Below are 21,164 nucleotides of genomic sequence, written 5' to 3'. Positions count from 1 at the left end.
TAAAAGGAGTCTTCAGATGCTAATTGTGATAGCTATGGTTATGTCTACTTGGGTGGGTCAGGATTCTCCCATGATGTGATCTAATGGACTGTGGTCAACTCTCTGATGAGATCTTCTGTGAAGCAGCCAAGCAGTTAATCAAGTCATTGCAGCAATTAATAGGCAAGGTGGGCGTGGTTACCATAATGAAGAAGAGTCCAAATGTAATCAGAATAGCCTAAGTCATATGGCTCTTTAGCGTTTGGCTACTTAGAAAAAGTGTCCCTAGGAGTGAAATAGAAGGGGAACCGACCAAATATTTACTTGACCTATACACGCAGAATAATTCTAAATTAGGTGAATACCAATCGAATTTGAATCACCACAATAGAGTCAGGACCCCTCAATCAATTCCCAGACGTGGGCCAGTTTACAGGCCCCTGAAATACAGCGGAGGACGGATGCTGTTCTTTTTCCTATCCTTCTTCAAAGAGATCTACAGCCTTTCACAAGAGTCACCTCCTTGGGGAAAAGGAAATAATCTCTGAAATGACACGAATTCCAGGAGTCCAAAAGACCTTGAAGGCCCACTAGTCAGAGTGGGAGTACATAGAGGAAATATTATTAATGGAACCTTAGTTCAAGTTGGTCTCACAGTGTGCCCAGTGGGTTCCCAAACACATCCTGTAGTAATTGCCTGAGTACGTTAATGGAATATACCAACTCAGAACCTCGCAGAACCCCCATATTGGGTGTGAGGGGCGAGGCTGGGAGAGTGGAGGGTGAGTGGGTTGGAAAGGGGGAACTGACTAAAAGGATCCACATGTGACCTCCTCCCTGGGAGAGGGACGGCAGAGAAGGGGGGAAGGGAGACTCCGGATAGGGAAAGATATGACAAAATAACAATCTGTGGATTATCAAGGGCTCATGAGGGAGGGGGGAGCGGGGAGGGAGGGGAAAAAAAGAGGACCTGATGCAGAGGGCTTAAGTGGAGAGCAAATGCTTTGAGAGTGATTAGGGCAAAGAATGTGCGGATGTGCTTTATACAATTGATGTATGTATATGTGTGGATTGTGATAAGAGTTGTATGAGCCCCTAATAAAATGTTAAAAAAAGAAAATGATTAGGGCAAAGAATGTACAGATGTGCTTTATACAATTAATGTATGTATATGCATGGATTGTGATAGGAGTTGTATGAGCCCCTAATAAAAAGTTAAAAAAAAAAAGAAATGTGAACTAAAGACGATTACGACAATAAAAATCAAGAAACCATAGAACTGTCTTTGCCCATAAAACTAGTAAAACAAAAACAAGACTTCATTCTTGGAGGGATTGCAGGGTTTTGTGCCATCATCAAGGACTTGTGAACTTGGCCTCTGAAACAAGGCCATCCATTCACAAGGCTAAGTTGGCGAATGCCACTGCTAACTGCCCAATCTGCCAGCAGGTGAGACCAACGTGGAGTCCAAAACTTGGGAGCATGTGTAGAGGAGATCAATCAGCAACATGGTGGCAGGACCACTTCCACCATGGGAAGGGTCGAGTTTTATAAGAACGGACATTTACCCTGGATATAGATTTTCCTACCCTCATGTAATGTTATGCTTCATGTAATACTTCTGTTAAAACTAATATTCGTGGTTTTACAGAATGTCTTATCCATCAAGATGGCATTCCATACAGCATTGCCTGGGATCAAAGGGCTCAATTTACAGCAAATTCCATGTTCATGGAATCCACTGATCTTACCAAGTTTCCCTATATCCTGAAGCAGCTTGACTTGATAAAATGATATAAAGGACTTCTAGGTGGCAACACCTTGCAGGGTTGGAGCAATGTTCTCCAGGAAACTGAATGTACTCTAAACCTGTATCCATTAAATGGTGCTTTTTTCTCCAACAGTCAAGATTCACAGCTCCAGAAACCAAGAGGTAGAAAGTGAAGTGGTACCATACTATCACTCCTAATGACCCATCACAACATTTTTGCTTCCTGTCCCTGCAACCCTAAGCTTTTCAGGTCCAGAGTCCTTACTTCCAAAGGGAGGAATACCTCCACCTAGAGACACAGCACGGATTCATTGAAATGGAAGTTAAACATGCCTACTGGCCACTTGGACCTCCTCATGCTTCTGGAACAACAGGCAAAAAGGGATGTTATTGTATTGTGTGGTATAACTGATACTGATTACCAAGGGGAAATTGGATTAATATTGCATAATGGAGGTGAAGAATAATATGTCTGGAATTCAGGAAATTCCTCAAGTCATCGCTTAGTGATTAAAGCCAATGGTAAACTACACCAATCCAATTATGACATTACTATCAGGGGCCCAGTCCCTTAAGAAATGAAGTTTAGGTTACCCCACCAGACGAAAAAACAAGACTAGCCAAAATACTTGCTACGGAATTGGTATACCTTTAGAAGAATGGAAGAGGGTAGTGCTAAAACCAGCTACTGTCACATGACCAGCTGCAGAAATGATAACTGCAACTGTTATAAAAACTTCCTTTTTGGACGTATGCATCAAATATTTTCATTTTGTTCACTTATGAAATATAAGATTTAATGGAGCTAGTACATTTCCAGTTGTAGCATGTTAGGTATCAAAAGACTTTATCACTGTCCTTGTTTATAGACTAGGGGGTTAAGGAGTTGTGTACAAGTGCCAGGTTGACAAGGAGTGTCCTGTGATAGGTGTTACGTCAACTTGTTGGGCCAAGGATTCTCTCATGACATGATGTCTCATACTGTACTCAACCCCGTGATGGAATTGTCTGTGAAGCAGCCAAGACGTTAATCTGACCACATTCTTGATACAATTGAGATGCGGATGGGGTGGGGGGGCACTCTTCTTAGCATAGACTGACAGTGTGTAGAAGTCTTTTCATTTCTGCTGGATCTGGATCTGGATCTTGTATGTGGTTCATTGATCCTAGGAATTATATCACCTGTAGATCCCAGGAGTCACAGGTGGACTGCCAATCTCAGATTCACTTGGCCGATGTCAGATTCATCCAGCTTGGCACCCACCTGCCTGTGGTCTTCCTGTTTCTTGTCCATAATCCCCTGCAGCTATAGAACTCAAGAGAAGCTTACATCTGACCCAAGGGCTTGAGCCAGAATGGATGTACCCACTTCTACATTTGTGGAGTCATTTTTTACATAAATTTCTTTCTATATACATACAAGAGTCACTGTTTCTCTAGAAACCTGAACCTAACACACTAACCCCTGACCTAATGAGCCATTTGAGGCATAAACATTAGGAGGTAGTCCTTGATATCTGGAGTGAAGTCAGCAAGACTACTAGCATGTCACATTGGTGACATGAGTGATATTTCCCTATTTCATTGCCTTATTACTTCTGTGTGAATCCCCACCTGCATGTTATCTGTAGTTAACATTTTTAATAGAACATTCAAATATATAAGCTTTGTAAATCTTGTAACTGAGGAAGCATTCAGATACGGTTCTGTTACTGTGAGAGTTTGTGGCAGGAACCAGTCTACTAATAAATTCCGTTATCTGTCCCTCAATTGGGCTGAGAGGGGTGATTAATTGGACTCAACTGCTCCAGAGAAAGGATTCCATATAAGGAGGTAATAAGTTGAAAAAAATATGTGTATAAACTATTGAATATTAACCTGATTATCTCTTATGTAAAACATTACCTTTCCAAATAAAGTTATTTCTATATATGAATCTATAGTATCTCATTTTCTTATAATGTAAGATATAATCAAATAAAATATATATAGTATTGATAACTTATCAGTAGGAATCAACATGATAGCAATGTTGTTGTTTTTTTCTGACTTACTCCATGCTGGTGTTGATGTAAATAACACCACCACGGTGTAAACTATAAATAGTTTTTCAATAAATTAAACATAGAATTAACTTAAGACTTAGTAATTTTGCTCTGAGAATTATATAAAAAGATCTTAAAGGCCAGAATAGAAACAGATAATTGGATTTGAATACCAACGCTTACAGCAACATCATTCAAAACAAGGAAAAATGGTGGAGGGTTTTGAAAAATTCAACAGATGAAATGAAAAAATGTAGACTAGTCACACAATTGAATATTATTCAGCCAAAAAATTAAATTTGGTGCTGCTATGTGATACCACATGAAAGAGACTTTAAAAGATTACATGGAGTGCCAGTGTCAGGCAGAAAGACACAAGTACTATATGATCCCATTTATACGCTATGTCGGTAATAGGCAAATGCATAAAGATAAAAGTTGATGAGTGATTACCAGGAACTGAGTAGAGGAAGAAATACTGAGTTATGGTTTGAGACCATGAAAACTTGGAAATGTACAGTGATGAAACTTGTACAGCCCCCTACCCCCCACACAAGCAGACCACTTGAACAATCAGTCCCACCCCCCCACCCAGACCTCCTCGCCAGTCTAAGCAGTGTGGTTGTGTGGCTACAGCAGAATGGCCTTCACATTCTGGGTCATCTAGAACAGTCAGAGTCCTACCTGCTCTTGGGGCCACTTTGGCTTCTCCTCAGGTGTCCTGATCTTCGTCTTGAAGCCTCTCTGAGAGTCTCCATGGTTCTTGGTGTCCACAGGGAGGTTCAATGACTTGGGTCGGCCCTCATGTCTGCTGGGGCCATGGCTGTCCTTCTCAGGTGGGGAGGCATTTGTGGGATTTCCAGGCTCAAGTTCAGGGGCCTGCACATTGGTGTGCTCTGGGCTGGCCTCTCCTGCACTAGGGATGCTGGTCATACTCAAGCTCATCTTAATCTCAGCCACAATCTGGTCTATATCCTCCTCCTGGTCTTCCAAGTCCCCACCTACCCGCCTTAAGAGGTAGGGGGAGCCCCCACATGCATTCCCATTGGCCTCTGTCGGGTAGTAGTCCTGGTAACCCTCGCCACCAGGACAGTAACGGATGCTTTCCTCCTGGTTGTGGGTCTCCAGCGTTGAGGTGTCATGCTCAGGGATAGGTAGGTGGCCATCCTGGTAATCTTGGCTGCTGTCAGCCCTGGCGCCAGGAGGGTGCAAGCCCGCCGAATCTGTCCACTCCTCCACTGCCTCCTGGCACTCATCAGTCTCCACATGGGAGGCACTGTGGGCTCGGTATTCCTCCCCATTGCAGTCCATGCCTTCCAGGTAGCTGTCATCCTCAGGGCAATATCGGATATAGTAGGTGATTCCCTCCTCCTCCTCCGGGAGGCCCTCATCATACTCCTCCTCCTCAGAGGTGTTGTTGACATAGTCAGAGCTTGAGTCTCCATCAGGGCTGTGGTCAGGACAGACCTGCTCCACAGGCGGGGGGCTTTCAGGCCGGAGAGTGGCCAGCTCCAGTCCTGTGGGCACATATTCTTCCAGGGGCAGCTCTACCTCCTCACTCTCAGGTTCTAAGTTGTGAGATGCTGTGGAACCCGGCCTCGCCCTGTGGTCCAGCATGTTGCTCATGGTGGTCTGGCGCCTGCGGCTGGTCATGGCATCCACTCATGCAGTCACCATCCTCAGTGGGAGGCCCTGTAGGGGGGACATTTGAAAAAAGCACAATCAGAGACCAGCCGAGCCAGCATCACATTGGCCATCTCCTTAAAGTTATCTTCAGCGTGAGTAGCACAAATAGTCAAGAAAAGTGACCATTAAAACGTTTAACTTAAAAAAAAAAGAAGTTTGAAATCACAAGGCCCAAAAACAGGTGCCACCACTTGTCAGTCGGTTTCTCATACTTTCATGTGAAGTAGTGGTGGAAACTACGTTACTAGTATTTCAAATACCGGCAGCATCACCCAAGATGAACAGGTTTCAGCAGAGCTTCCAGACTAAGAACAAACTACATAGGCTGTCCCCTCCTGAGGTATCAGCCACGGAATCAAGGAACAGCAGCAGAAAATTGTTAGATATAATCCCAGAAGAGGAACCCCTCCCTTTGGAAAGCCCTCAAAATACAAATGAAGAAGAGTTTCCTTCTAAAAGTAGTCCATCATAAGTGTCATGAATAAATTAAAACTCTTGGGAACTTCTTTCATTGATAGGGCACAAATCAAAAGGAGAAGAAAAAGCTCTAAATATCTATTAATAATTAGAATATGAAATGTACAAAGTATGAATCTATAACAATTGAAAGGGAAAAATGGAATGGGGTGCATAGAGATCAATAACCTAGAAATTAGTGAGCAAAAATGGAATAGTACTGACCGTTTTGGATCAATCATATGGTTCACTATGCTAGAAAAGACCATTTCAAGTGGAAAGTGCCACATTCATTGTCAAAAAGAACATTTCAGGGTCTATCTGGAAGTTCGATTCTGCCTGTGATACAAGGAAAGCCAGTGAACATAACTATTATTCAGATGAATGAACCAACCAATAAAGCTTCTGATGAGGAAACTGAAGTTCTACCAACTCAGTTCATCTGAAATTGATCAAACATACACTTGAGATGAACTGATAATGATTAGAAATTGGAACATTAAAGTTAAAAACAAATACTTCAACAGAAATATGATAAAGCAGGTACTAAGAAAAACTGGGAGTCCTGAGTCTCTGAGGAGAAACAAAAAAGCCAAATTCATAAGAGACTGTCATGGGTGGGCCTGAAGCACTCCTGGTTCTCCGTGGATTCCTGGCTCGTGGAGGGGCCTCAGGTTCACGATCACTTGCCCAGCAGTGTCTGCAAAACTCGATGGCACTGGTGGTGACTACCAGGACCATCGGCCCAAATGTGTCAGCATCGGGACAATTTTACAGGTGGCAGAGAGGCTGTGACTCTAAGTCCTAACATGCCACCTTAAAGATGCTTTTCTAAAGTAGGGGTATAAGGCACAAGATGGCCAGGCTCTGTAACTCTGGGACTTAACATGCTGCCTTGGGGTACTTTTTAAAATGGTGGAGGAGTTAGGGCACCCAGATTCATGAGTTCCTCAGCTTAGGGGTGCATTAAAAGTGGACGAACAGCTGGAGAACACAAAATCACAATCTCTGCAGCTCTGGCCCAAACAAGCAGGCTTAGGACCTCGCATATTTGAGTACTCTGGAGCTTGGAGTTGGTTTGCAGCTATTCTTTAAAGTGGCAGAGCTTTCGTACAAACATGTTCACAGTCCGTGTCACCTGGGATTAAGATGATTTTAAACGAGTAGACAAGCTCAGCATGCCTACTCGCAAGCTGAGATTCTGCTGCACACCAAAGTGAGCCGTTGGTAAATACATGGTGATGCCTGAGAAAGAGGAAGCAGCTGCTGACTCCAGGCAGGGTCTTCTTTTATATTATTATTTCTATTTTACCTGCTTATTACTACTTTGCATGTGGGGGAGATTGTAGCACTTTGTTCTGTGGGATTTTTTCATTTTAATATTGTTTGCTTTTGTTTTATTTTATTTTGTTATCATTTTCTCACACCAAGTGAAGGCATTAACTGCCCCCAAAAGAGCCAGCCACTCACCCACCTCCAACTTTTACATGACTAGGTGTCAGAGACAAAAGACAATAGCAGAAAGAAATAAGAATGATGGTATATTGTGATATGTAGTTATCCTACACTTGTTCAATCTCCTGCTCTCAATAGTGTTTTAAAAATTATTACCATGAATTAATCAATGACACTAGAAATAGAATATCCATATGGTCCAGGGGAGATGATCAATACGATTCTCTACCAAAAATTAACAAGGATGTCTCTAAACTAAACCAGAGGCAGACAAAAGCATACATTTAGGAATGGATTTGGGCTCACATTTAACCCTAGCTCCATTCTAAGAGCAATCAGTTCTTCTGACATGGCCCAGCTTGATGCTCACCTTCATGAAGGAAACACGGAAGATATGGGTGTTACAGGAAAGTATAGTGAAGAAATTAGATAGTAGTCGGCTATCAAATAGAATAGTGTCTGGGGTCTTAAAGGCTTGTTTCCAAATAAGCAGCCATCGAAGTGAGATGCCAACTAAGGCCAAATGAAAGAAGCACACAAACATCCATGATCCAAAGATTGTAAATTATATATTCCAAATCAGAAGGTGAGAATGGTATCAAAGCTTACATTGTGAGATTCTGGTGTGCAGAAGGCCATGGATGACGGTGGAAGATCAAATAATTTGCAGGATCTACCCAGGAAATAAGCCTCTGGGGATTTCCCTCTAACCAAAATTGAAGGATGGGAATAGCCCGGTTATCAGACAGAGAGGATTGGAGAGATGACGAAAGTCGATTAAAATGCTAAATTTGGCTTGAACAATTAAAACCTTGTCACTTGATTTCTTTTCTGATACACGTTGGGCTTGATCCTGATTTTCTGCATCCCACCCCCCCATAGTGGGGTTTATCTCTGCTGTATTTCATCATTGTTGATAGCCTTCTTGAATCTTTGTTAGGGAATTTTCTGTTTTTTGGTATACGGGACCCAGGATAGATGAAACTCTAGAGACAGCAGTATGAGAGGTTGGCAGGTGGCAGGGGGTGGGGGAGTGGCTTAAATGGGAGCTGATATCAAGGAGTTAAAAAAAGGAGAAATGTTTTTAAATGAAATGGTATTATATCTGGATTAGCTCCTAATAAAATGTTTTTTGGGGAAAAATGAATGATGACATAAAGAGGTGACCAATATACATAGCCAAAAGAACTTTTTGAGGAGGTAGGCATTGAAGTTACTACAAAAGGAATTCATTAAAATTTATCTCAAATATTTTAATATAGAAAAATAATCAAGACTACTATAAAAAAGAAAGAAAGAATAGTTGAGAGGGAAAACTAGAATTAAAATCTGACAAAAATTAAAATTTGAAATAATATAATTCCAAACAGAAAGATTAATACTTAAATATTAGAATTATACAACACTTTGAAGAAACAAAACGGTATAATTGAAGTAATACAAGACCAAATGAGCTTGAAGATGAATCTCACAATGGTATTCTAGAAAATCAATCAATAGAAAGAAGAAAGAATTTGAAGGACGTCAGAGAACTATGTGAGAAACTATCAAGTGAAATAACTTACGCCTGGCAGATATTCCAGAACAAGAAGAAATGTTAAAGTCCACAGATAAAATAGTCCAAGAAAGGCTGAAGTGAAAAAAAAATCCCTAACACATTAAAAGAAACAACCATTCAAGGAGTTACAAGAACCCACAGCTGGATGAACCGCAAAAGAAAATCGCCGAGGGACAGCAAACTTTCTAATGGGGAAGAGAAACAAAGAACCCTGAGAGTAGCTTTGGGAAAAAGAAAAATTACCTTCAAAGGGGAATCATTAAGAATAAACTCAAAAACTTTTTTAATCATTATATATTTTTAAAATCCATACATCAATTGCATCAAGCACATTTGTACATATGTTGCCATCATCATTTTCAAGCAATTTCTTTCTGTAATTTCAAAGTTCATAGCAGAAACAATACAGACAAGATAGAAATACAATGAAATATATAAAACTCTGAAATAAAAGTCAAATAGAAATCCTATGTCCAGCAAAATTATCCCTCCTATAAGGATATTTCTAGATAAAAAGGAATTTTAAACAAGCAGACCATTATAAAACATGCTAAGGGGAATTCCCTAAACAGAGAGTCAACAACAGCAGCAGACATCAACCAGTTACCAGAACCCATAAATCAAACACTTATAACATTCAAAATGAAGCAAACACACAATGCTGTTATCATTTCAACTGTTAACTCCGAACTCTTAAGTCAGAATTATCATTCCAAAATTAAAAGAGGAATGTTGCAAGAGACAAGAGATAAATAGAAAATACTACACTGACTTCAATATACCAACCTTGAGGAAGGAGAGACCAACTGGAAAGAAACTCAATAAAGACACAGAGGAAATAAACAACATACTCAATCAGCTTGGCTTTTACAACATACACAGAAGACTCTACAGAACAAGCACACAGTGGATCATATATTAAAATAAAGAGCAACCAAGATATTAACCACCATTTTTCTCAGATCACAATGTCATAAAATTAGAGATAAATAATAGGAAGATAAAGATTTTATTAAATACATGGAAAGTGAACAACACGGCTTACAAATTATTAACTGAAGAAATTAAGATTAAATTTTTAATTACTTTGAAACACACCATAAAATAAATATTACATACCCAAACTTTTGGGACACAGTGAAATCACTACCCAGAGGGCAATTCACAGCAAAGAATGCACACAACAAAAATGAAAGAAAAAAGCAACATTGACATCATAACCCGACATCTTCAATAACTAGATCCTGAGCAGCAAAATAAGCCTTCAGATACCAGAAGAAAGAAATAATAAAGATTAAAGCAGTAATAAATGAATCCAAAAATAGAAAAACAAGAGAAAAAAATCCATGAGACACTGTAGGCCCCTAGACTGGTTTTAGCTGCTAATATTGAGTTTTGTTTCCCATAGATGTAGACAATTTGATTTCTATGTATTCCATGTTAAGAAATTCACATGATGGAAAAAAGTATTTAAGGTGAAGAAGTATTTGGCCTTGCAAAATCCTAACATGATCTCTCCAGCTTTCTTTTTGTCGTCAAGGACATATTTTCTAACTACTGTCCCTTCCCCTTTGTTTTGAACTTTTGCATTCAAATGATAGTAGTTATTGATATATCTTTATTGCATATTTGATCAACTTCAGCCTGAAGATTTTGGTAGAGTTCTTCAACTTCTTCATCACTAGTTCTGGGAATTGATGCATAAATTCAAATAATAAATGTTGAGTGGATATTCTTGAAGTCTGGTAGATAGAATACTATCACAGACAGCACTGAACTTCAAGATAGATCTTGAAATGTCCTTTATGAACATGAATTCAACATCATTCCTCTTGACTTTTTCACCCCTGAATAGTAAACCTTATGATTTTCTGACCCAAAATGGCCAGTACCAGTCCATTTCAGTTCACCCTTTCAATTCTTCCATCTGTTTTCCTAGCTTCCTGCTGTGTGTATTTCTGGTTCCAAGTAGTAAGTGATGCTTGCAGCTGTTTGCTTTCATTGTGCGCCATGCTCCATCAGCAGCTGAAGGTCCCTCGCGCTTCACCCCCACAGACGGTCCCCCTCCATGTCATGGACCGTACTTTGAAAAAGCCAGTTCTTCCTCAGTTACCGTCGGAGTGTCTTCCCACCTGGGACGCTCACCTTCTGGCACTATTTCCTGCAACGGTCTTTTCCCCTGAAGTTCGCAGTATCTGATGGTGTTTTGATTCTGTCCATGAGGTTTTCACGGTTCATTTGTCTGAAGCGGGCAGCTTATTCCTTCTTCGTAGTCTGTTCTTAGGTCTGACTGCTCTGCTGAAATCTGTTTACTTTGGGTGACTCTGCTGGCATTTGAAATACTGGCAGGATAGGTCATTTTATTTCAACTTGAAGATGTATGGAAGTGTAGGGGTGGAATGCAGCCTGTTAATCAGGTCACAGCGTGATAGCACCTCCTTAGGGATATTGCCTTCTCTTGAGGAGGGCCCCAGGAGCTTCCTTCCTCTCTGCACTCCACTTTCCTTTTGGGCACCCTGAGAACTGCCCGGGATCCCTGCCATGTCCCACTCACACTGGATGCACACAACTCTGTAACCACCGGCTGGTGATCTTCCTCCGTTCTTTGTCACTGCGTGTGGCTGCACAAGTCTGAAAAGGAACTTATGGACTAGAATCAGACTTATGAACTTGAGTTGAACTGGGTTGGGATGCTTTATTGAAATATAAATACTTCTTGATATAAAGCTCTTTCTTGTCCTTATTATGAGTGTTGCTGTATTTGTTTCTCTAGTCAACTGGTCCTAACACACCCACTGACATATTTTCTGTTAGCAAAGAAACTAAGAAACCTACCACAGTACAAAAAAAAAATGACAGGCAAGTTGTGGCTTATGTACATAGGTGCAAAAATTCTCAATAAAATACTGGCTAATAGGATGTAGGAACATATCAAAAAATAATTCATCATGACCAAGCCTTATCTGGTTTTCAATATTTTCTGAGTTGTTTATTGTTTGGGAATTTTTTTTCCTATTGGGTTTTATTTCAGATGTATTTTGTCACTGGGGATAACCCTCTTGATTTTTTGTTATGTGTTCTTCTGTTTTTTGGGTATGGAACTCAGGATTTATTAACCCATAGGCACAGCAAATAGAATAAAAATTCCTGGGGGGTACAGTAAGGGAAAAAGGGTAAAGGGGAATGGATATCAAGGAGTTCAAGAGAGAGGAGAATGTTTTGAAACTCACTGGTAGCAATTGTACAATATTGCTTAATGTGTTTGAACTACAGGAATGATATGATATCTATTATTAGTTCCCAATAAAATGGATTTGGATAAAAGAAAAGAAAACATTGCCCCGAAAAGAGAAATTAGGCACAAGGATGTTTTCTGTCACCACTTTTATTCAACAATGTTCTGGATATCCTAGCCAGACTTATTAACCACAGAAAAAAATTAAAGAAATATAATTGTGCAAAGAACTCTCCCTATTTGCAGATGATATGATTTTAGAGAGAACTGAAGAATACCACAAGGCCATTAGAAACAACTGAGAGTCTGATAAAATAGTTATTAGACAACAGAAAGAAGTTAAAGAAATATAATTGTGCAAAGAACTCTCCCTATTTGCAGATGATATGATTTTAGAGAGAACCCAAGAATGCCACAAGGCCATTGGAATCAACTGATGGTTTGATAAAATAGCAGACAATAAGATTAACAAGCAGAACTGAATTGGACTCCTATCCACCAGCAACAAGAGCTATGAAAGAGACATCAACATTTATAACAACCACACAAAAGACAAAATGCTAATGGATAAACTTAACTAAAGAAACAACAACAAAAACTGCACATAGAAAAATGTGGAGCATCATTACAACGAGCTAAGAGAGACCTACGCAGATGGAAAGGTGCCCCCGTGTTCATGTACAGGAAGACTTGATGTTGTGACCGTCTAATTGTCAACTTCATCTGGAAAGGGAGGAGGTCCCCAATAAGAAAAGGACTCCTCCAAAAGAAGGGCAGACATCCAACCTTCCTACACAGTCAGCGTGCTCAAAACAGTCTGCACTGAAACCACACGGACAGGATATAAAACCCATAAATAGAAGTATTCATCTACAGGTAAGGGACTACTTATAAGTGACCAAGATAAATTAAAGAGTAAAAGGACACCTCCTCCCTCAACAAATGCTGCTAAAACAACTGGATCACCTTCTGTAAGAGGCTGAAACGGGATCGATACTGCAAGATCCATGGGAGACCTGGACGTTCACCCGAGAGGCATAGTGATCCTCAATGAAATAATTGGGACGAATTTAAGGGCGAGGTTGCAGGACACATGTAAACTATCAAAGATAATAAAGGACTCACACACAATAGAAAACAAAATAGATGACTGGGTCCTAAAAATAATACACAGTCACATCAAAAAAAGTAAAACAAAAGCCCACGGACATTTCAGCATGCAAAATCTTTAGGATGACACAACTGGAAAAAAGTCTAGCTACTGAAATCTATAGAATTTTGGAATAACAAAATAAGAAAGAAGCAAGCAGTCCAATTAAAAGGTAGGCAAAGAACATGAATAAAAATTCACAAGGGATGATATTTGAATGCCTAACAAGCGCATGAGGCAATCCTCACGGCTCCCTAGCCACCCAGGAAGTGCAAATGAAAATAAACGTTAGGATATCGCCTAACACCCACAAGGCTAGACCAATTAAAAAAGAAAGAAAAACAGAACAACAAATGCTGGAGAGGGTATGAAGAGACTGGTTCTCCTTTAACCTATTGGTGGGCTTGTAAATATGTAAAGTCCTTGAGGAAAGTGATATGTCACTACTGAAAACAACTGGGACTGGAAATACCATAAGGCCACTGTGGTAGATACATACTCTCCTGTTAACTCGAGGGTATTATGAGTGGGGGGTAAAGCTTAGTTTGGCAATCAGGCCACAGCCTGATGACCTCATTTAGAGGTGCAACAGAGATAAAGAGCTCAATGGAGGCCGGACCTACTCTCTCCCTGCCTTGGTCTTCCTGTTGACAAGCCACATGGAGCCATGATGATGGCAGCCAGAGTCCTGGAGATGCACCCACTGCCATTGGACCCCCACTTTCCACCCATCGGCCTGTGACCTTCCTGAATTCGGCATCATTGCATGTGTGCATGAGTCTGGAGAGGAATTCATGAGCTAATATTGGACTTATGGGCTCATATCGAATTATGGACTTGATCTGGATTAGGCTAGAATGCTCTCTTAATATAAAATTACTCTTTCATATAAAGCTATTTCCTATACATATAGGGGTCACCCTGAGTTTGTTTCTCTAGTCTACCCAGTCTAACACACCCAGTAAGACCTCTGCCGGGAATCTACCCAAAGAAGTAAAACAGACCACGAGCAAACACACGCACTCCCATGTGGCACTCTCTGCAGCTCAGTTCACAATGGCACGAAGCCGGAAACAGCCCAAATGCCCATCAGTAGACGAATGGATCGCGAAACGCTGGTACAACACAGAATGGAATAATATACATCCCTGAAACACAGCAATGGAACCATGAAACACATTTCAACATGGATGGACCTGAAAATCACTATGCACTTTGAAATTAGTCAGTCAGCAAAGGACAAATACTGTATGAGTCCACTGCTGTAAGGATAAACATGAAGAAGAACTCAGCTTCTCAAGTAACGAAGTAAAGAGCCTACCTAGTGCCTATGAACTTCGCTCCCTTTGCATGTACATCTTAAAAAATACTTCAACAGTGCAGACCTCGCCTTGGCGGGGCAAATTCTTCAAGATGGAGAAGAAGATAGTTCAGTTGCTGCAATAAAAAAGGGTTCTAAGGTCATCTCAAATCAACAGCAAATCTTAATAGAAATTCAAGTAAAGATGAGAGGCAGAGGGCATGTCTGTCTCTGCTCTCTGGTGGAAAGGGGAGAGAACTCCAAATACTACTCCTAAATGGACACTTTCTATCCAGCCCTTGGTGACTGGGGCCATATGCTATAAACAACTTGGAATATACACTCTTCTTTTTAAGGCACACAAATTCCTTCACAGACCACATGAAAAGGATTCCATGAGGAAATCCCATGAAGCAAACTCGATTTTACGTCAAATTCACCAGTAGCAGATGTAAGGAACTGACATACTTCCTTGGACTTAATCCTGAAACACTCTAGTGTGCGGAGAAGCAGATGACTGCTATACCAAGGTGATGGAATTGGTGGTCGGTGGACTTTTCGTTGACAGTACTCAATGAATGGTGGCTCAGGGCTACTGTATGTTTTCTATTGTGATGCTGTCCTCCCTTCCTTATGACAGTTATTATTCTGGAAAGCATGGTTCTGCTTCCGGAAATGAGTGTTAGTAATGCTTTGCACTATCATCAAACCCCATTGTTCAAGTCAATTTCCAGTCATTTAAGAGTTTAATCTGTACAAATCAACCTCTGATAAGGTGGCCTATACATGAATAATTTCCTTTCTGAAAGGTGTTTTAAATTCTGTACCATTGACTAAATTAATGACACTATCAAGAGAATTACTTTATGCTCCAAGGGTATGATAATAACACTATCTATCATAAAATGATAAGGATGTCTCTAAAGTGAACCAGAAACATATACAAACCATAAAAATATGAATGTATTTTTGTCTCCAACCTAACTGTAGCCACGCTGAAAAAAACATTAGTTTTTATGGTATGCCCTACTTGGCATTTGCCCTCATGAGGAGAGCATTGACGTATGGGTGCTATCGTAAAATGTGGTAAAGAAATTAGATGGTGCCTGGTTAACAGAAAACAGACAGAATAGCATCTGACATCTTAAAGTCTTGTCTTGAAACAAGCAACCATTTAAGTGAGGCATCAACTAAGTCCACCTGGAAGAAGTACAAACTTTTGTTTGATCCAAATATTGTGAATACTAAAATCCATATTTGAAAGTTGGGACAGTATCAGCTTTTAATTCTGAACCAAGTTTGCAGAAGACTAGAGACCCAGAATCTATCGTTAGGGCCTCCGGTCATCCCCTCTGATCGCCCTCCAGGGACGTGAGGAGCCTCACGATCAGGTAGAGAGCACCGTAAAGGCGGTTGTGGCTGAACTATAAAACCTTATCACTTGATCTCCCTTTTGATTTAATTTAGTGCATGGCATAGAATTCAAAACACTGCTGAGAAAAGGAAATTATGCAAGTATAGGCCAGTTTCAGACTGCAAAACATGAATTGTTGACTTATACAGATTTAACTCTTAACTGGACACTATTTTACACAAAAATTGGGCGTTGGTGATAGGGCAAGTATTTCTGTAACCCTCATTCACAAGGCAGGTCCTAAGGAAGCCAAGAGGACATTAAAATAGTAAATATATGGCAGTCCCAGGGCGCCAATCATTGCAAGGCACCCTCAAAGCAAGAGATTGAAGCCACTGTCCAACAACCACTAATTCCAAAACAATGAGATATCTACTTTGCTTTCTACTGAGGTTTTGTTTCTGTTTGTTTCATCATTGTTCATTTATTTTGTTTGCCTCGTTTTTAACATTTTTTGGTTTTCTGTATTATTAATTACCTAGGGAATCGGAGGAGAAGATTCAGAGACCTGAGGAGCTAACAACAGTGAATATAAGAAAGAAGAAAATGTTCTAAAGTTCATTGTGAGATGATTATGTAACTCTTCTTAATATAATTGAGCCGTTAAATTGTGTAATATGAAATACATGCCAATAAATTACAACTTTGAGAAGGCAAATAAAAGAAGCAGAAGTCATTCAAACTGGCAAAGAAGTAAAACTCTATTTGCAGATATGATTCTATATGTAGAAACCCCCAAAGATTCAACACGAAAATTAATGTAAATAAATGAAAGCTTTAGCTCTGTGATAGGGTACAAGATGCATACAGAAAACTTCAATAGATTCCTATAAATAAACAGAGAGATCTCTGAGAAGTATCAAGAAAAAATGCCAAATACAATAGCCACAAAAAAGATGACATTCTAAGGGGGGTGGGAATCTAACCAGAGAAACAAAAGACTTATAGAAAGAAAACTATGAAGCATTACTGCAAAAAGGTCTGTGGGTCAAGATCACCACCTAGATACACATATGACTTAAATCTCTCTACAACAAACAGGAAAAAAATCAATATGAAAGAAAAAACAAGTGACTGGAATCTTGGAAAACAAGATAAAAGCTAAGCAAAATGAATCATCCTCACCCGAGAAACAGTGGGTGAGAACAGAAGAGGAGACGGAATTGGCAGCTCTTCCATGCCTGGCACAGTCTGCAGGGCTGAAGCAACCCAGTTTCTCTAAGGGTTCTCAATACTCAGAGGCAATACTGGCAAGTGGACTGGAACTACAGAGTCCACGTGAGGCACACTCTGTTCCTATTTTCTCATTTTGCAACCTTTATTACTCACTGGACTGGCAGGGCAGATGAGAGCTCCTAACTGCCCATATGCTCCCATTTGCCAGGGCAACCCTGGCAGCCCACACTCTCCAAGCCACCCACCAGTAGCCTACATCATCTCCAGCCAACTACAAACACCTGGCCACTCCTTTCTTGTGGCCACCCATGGACATCTGGCCACCCACGTACATACATCTGATCTCACTCTCCCGACCATGAGCATATCCGTGGCTGCCTGTTATCTCTTTTATAAGAATTATGTGGGACACTATCAAAAGGAACAACATGTCTCACTGGGATTCTAGAACAGGAAGAATCAATCCACGAGGGGGGCGGGGAGGGAAATGGTACAAGAAACCCTTGAAGAAGATTTCCCCCCAAAAAAACCCATAAAAGAGAATGAGAAGTCTAGAGACCCTCAAATAGAAAAGACCCAAAGGAAAATTGTGACACGCATCGTTCTTAACCACTCCAGGACATACTGACCTTCAAGGAAAGGGGAGGCGTGAAAGCAACAGAGTAAAAAGAGTACTTGGCTACAAAGGAAAGCCATTAAACTTGGATTTTTCAGTAGAAGTCATGCAGGTATGAAGATAATTGATTAACCTATACGATATTCTGAATGGAAAATATTTCTAATAAAAAATCCTCAACCAGTAATATTATGCTTCAAATAGGAAGGATAAATGAAAGGAATTCGATAAAACAAGACAGGTTTTACAAAGAATGCTACTGGGAGTTCTAGGGATAAAGAATCAGCCACAGCGACAGTCATCAATCTGACATCAACATGAGACATAATAATCCTAAACTTGGCTAGCCAAATTATGAATCTAAGAAAGGTTGAGGTTGCAAAAAATGAAATGGAACACATACAAATTGACATTGTAGGCATTACTGAGCTAAAATGGACTAGCATTGGCCATTTTGAATCAGAAAATCCTATGCTGGCAATGAAACCATCAAGAGGAATTTCCTTGCATTCATCATAAAAAAAAGTTAAAGAGCTATCTTGAAATACAATGCTACCTATGATACAATTATATCTATCCAAATTCAAGGAAATTCAGTCAATACAACTATTATTAAAATCGATGCACCAACTGCCAAAGCTAGTGAGAAAGTTGAACAATTTTACTCATATACTCAGTCAGAAATTAATCAAGCATATAATCAAGATAAATTGATAATTAGTGATGATTAGAATGCAAAATGAAGATGGAGATTGCAGGATAGAATTTTTCAAGACCAATGACTTCATCAGAAATACCTTTTCTCAACAATACAAAAGGCAACGATACACATGGACTTCTCCATATGGACTATGCAGAAATAAAACTGACTGCACCTGTGATGGAAAGAGACAATGGAGAAGCTCAATAATAGCAGCTAAAATCAAACCAGGGACTGACTGTGGAACAAATCATTGGTTGTTTGTATGTAATTCAGGTTGAAGCTGGTAATAATTTGAGGAAATCCACAATAGCCAAAATACAACCTTGGTTCTATCCTACCTGAATTTAATGATTATCTCGAGTATGGATTTCACATATTGAACACTAATGACAGAATATTTTATGAGCTGTGGGATGACATCAAGAACATCATACATGAAGAAAGCAAATTATTATTAAAAAGACAAGAAAGAAAGAAAATATCCAAGTGGGTGTGTCACAAGAGACTTTGAAACTTGCCTTTCATTGTAGAGTAGTTGAGGCACATGGAAGAAATGACGAAGTCAAGGAGTGGAAAAGAAATTTCAAAGGGAAGCTTCAGAAGACAGAGTGAAATATTATAATGATGTGCAGCAATCTAGAGTTAGAAATCCAAAAGGAAGAACATGTTCAGCATATCTTAACTGAAAGAACTCAAGAAAAAAATCAAGTCTTGAACGGCAATATTGAAAAAAATGGGCAAAATATTGATGGCTCCAGGAAGCATCAAAATAAGATAAAAAAACACAAGGAGTCCCTGTGCCAAACAGAGCTAGTCAACATTCAAGCACTTCAGTGTAGCACTGAGCAAGAGCAATGGGACTGAAGGAAGCAGTTCAAGCTGCACTGAAACCATTAGCTAAAAAACGCTTCAGGAATTGACAGAATATCAATTATGTTTCAACAAGCTGATGAAGTACAGGATGCAGTCACTTGCCAATGCCAGGAAATATGGAAGACAACCAGTTTTCCAACTGACTGAAAGAGATTCATATTTGGACTCATTCGAAAGGTGACCCAAGAGAATGCTCAAATTATAAAACAACATCGATAGTATCGCATGCAAGTGAGATTTTGCTGAAGCTCATCCAACAATGGTTGTAGTAGTACACTGAGAGGTTCAGGCCAAGATAGATCTTGAGACAAGACATGAAACGTCAGATGGATCATCACTGAAAGCAACGAATACCAGTAAAAATATTAATGTGTGCTTTATTGACTATGCTACGGCGTTTTACTGTGTGGACCGTAACAAATGAAGCAATGGATGGCTTGAGAATTATGTGCTCATGCAGAACCTGCATCGGATCAAGAGTTTGGTATACAAAGAGAACAATGGTATGCTGCATGATTTAAACCCAGGAGAGGTGTGCATTGCATCCTCCCATTCTATTTATTCAATCTGCTTGCTGAGTAAACAATCAGAAAAGCTGAATTCTATAAAGAAGAATGCAGTATCAGGATTGGAGGAAGGCTTATCAATAACTTGTGATATGCAGATGACACAACCTTGCTTGCTGAAATTGAGGACTTTACACACTTGCTGATGATGCTCAAGATTTCAGCCTTCCACATGGATTACAATTCAACTGAAAGAATACAAAAATCATGTATATGTATGGATTGTGGTAAGAGTTGTATGAGTCCCTAATAAAATGTAAAAGAAGAAAAAAAAAAAAAGAAAGAATACAAAAATCCTGACACCTGGACCAGTAGGTCACATCATAGTTAGTGGAGAAGAGATTGGAGTTGCCAATGATTTCACCTGGCTTGGATCCACAACCAATGCCCATAAAGCAACAGTCAAGAGATCAAATGATGCGTTGCATTGAGTAAATTTGCTGCACAAGAACGTTTTAAAGAGTTTGAAAGCAAGAAGTTTACTTTGAAGAATGAGATGTGCCCGGACCAAGCCAAGGTATTTTCAGCCACCTTATATCCATGTGAAAGTTGGACACTGAATAAGGAAAACCAAAGAAGACTCGGTGCATTGTGAGTTATGTGCTGGAGAAGAATATTGGAAGTTTCACAGGCTGACGAAAGAACAAATCTGTTTTGGAAGAAGAGCAACTCGAATGCTATTTAGAGGAATGATGGTAAGACTTTGTCTTACGTACTTTGGACAAGTTGTCGGGAGCTAACAATCCTTGGACAAGGACATCAAGCATGGTAAAGCAGTGGGATGGCTAAAAAGGAAGTCCTTGGACAAGATGGACTAGCACATTGGCTACATTGATGGGCTCCAACCATTTTATTAGTCCCTGTTACTTTTAATAATTTTCTCCAGCACCACAATTCAAATGCATTAATTCTTTGGTTTTCCTTATTTAATGTCCAATTCTCATATGCTTATGATCAAAACCGTACTCACTGTCATGGAGTCAATGCTGACTCATAGTGACCCCTGTGGGTTTCTGAGACTGTACCTGTTTACGGAAGTAGAAAACAAAGCCCGTCTTTCTTCCCTGGAGCTACTGGTGGTTTCAAACTGCCAACCATGCAGACCGCAGCCCAACATGTAGCCTCTATGAGCATTGGAAAATGCATTGGCTAGGGTTATGTGCACCTCGAAGTATCAGTCC

The 21,164-nt window shown here is 40.0% G+C and overlaps 1 protein-coding gene across 1 annotated transcript in view; it reads right to left on the bottom strand.

Annotated features, from left to right (window-relative positions):
* The window catches only part of APBA2 (amyloid beta precursor protein binding family A member 2), a 91,868-nt gene extending 86,390 nt beyond the window's left edge, over positions 1–5,478 (bottom strand). The window contains exon 1 of the mRNA XM_075535766.1: positions 4,480–5,478. Within this exon, the coding sequence (XP_075391881.1) occupies positions 4,480–5,448 (969 nt within the window). The 5' untranslated portion in view covers positions 5,449–5,478. The remainder of the gene's footprint in view (positions 1–4,479) is intronic.
* Positions 5,479–21,164: the final 15,686 nt, after the last annotated feature.

The sequence above is a fragment of the Tenrec ecaudatus genome, chromosome 17 (assembly GCF_050624435.1).
Source record: "Tenrec ecaudatus isolate mTenEca1 chromosome 17, mTenEca1.hap1, whole genome shotgun sequence".
Classification (NCBI taxonomy): Eukaryota; Metazoa; Chordata; class Mammalia; order Afrosoricida; family Tenrecidae; genus Tenrec; species Tenrec ecaudatus.
Note: the sequence above shows the minus strand (reverse complement) of the source record. Positions and strands in the feature narration are given on the sequence as shown.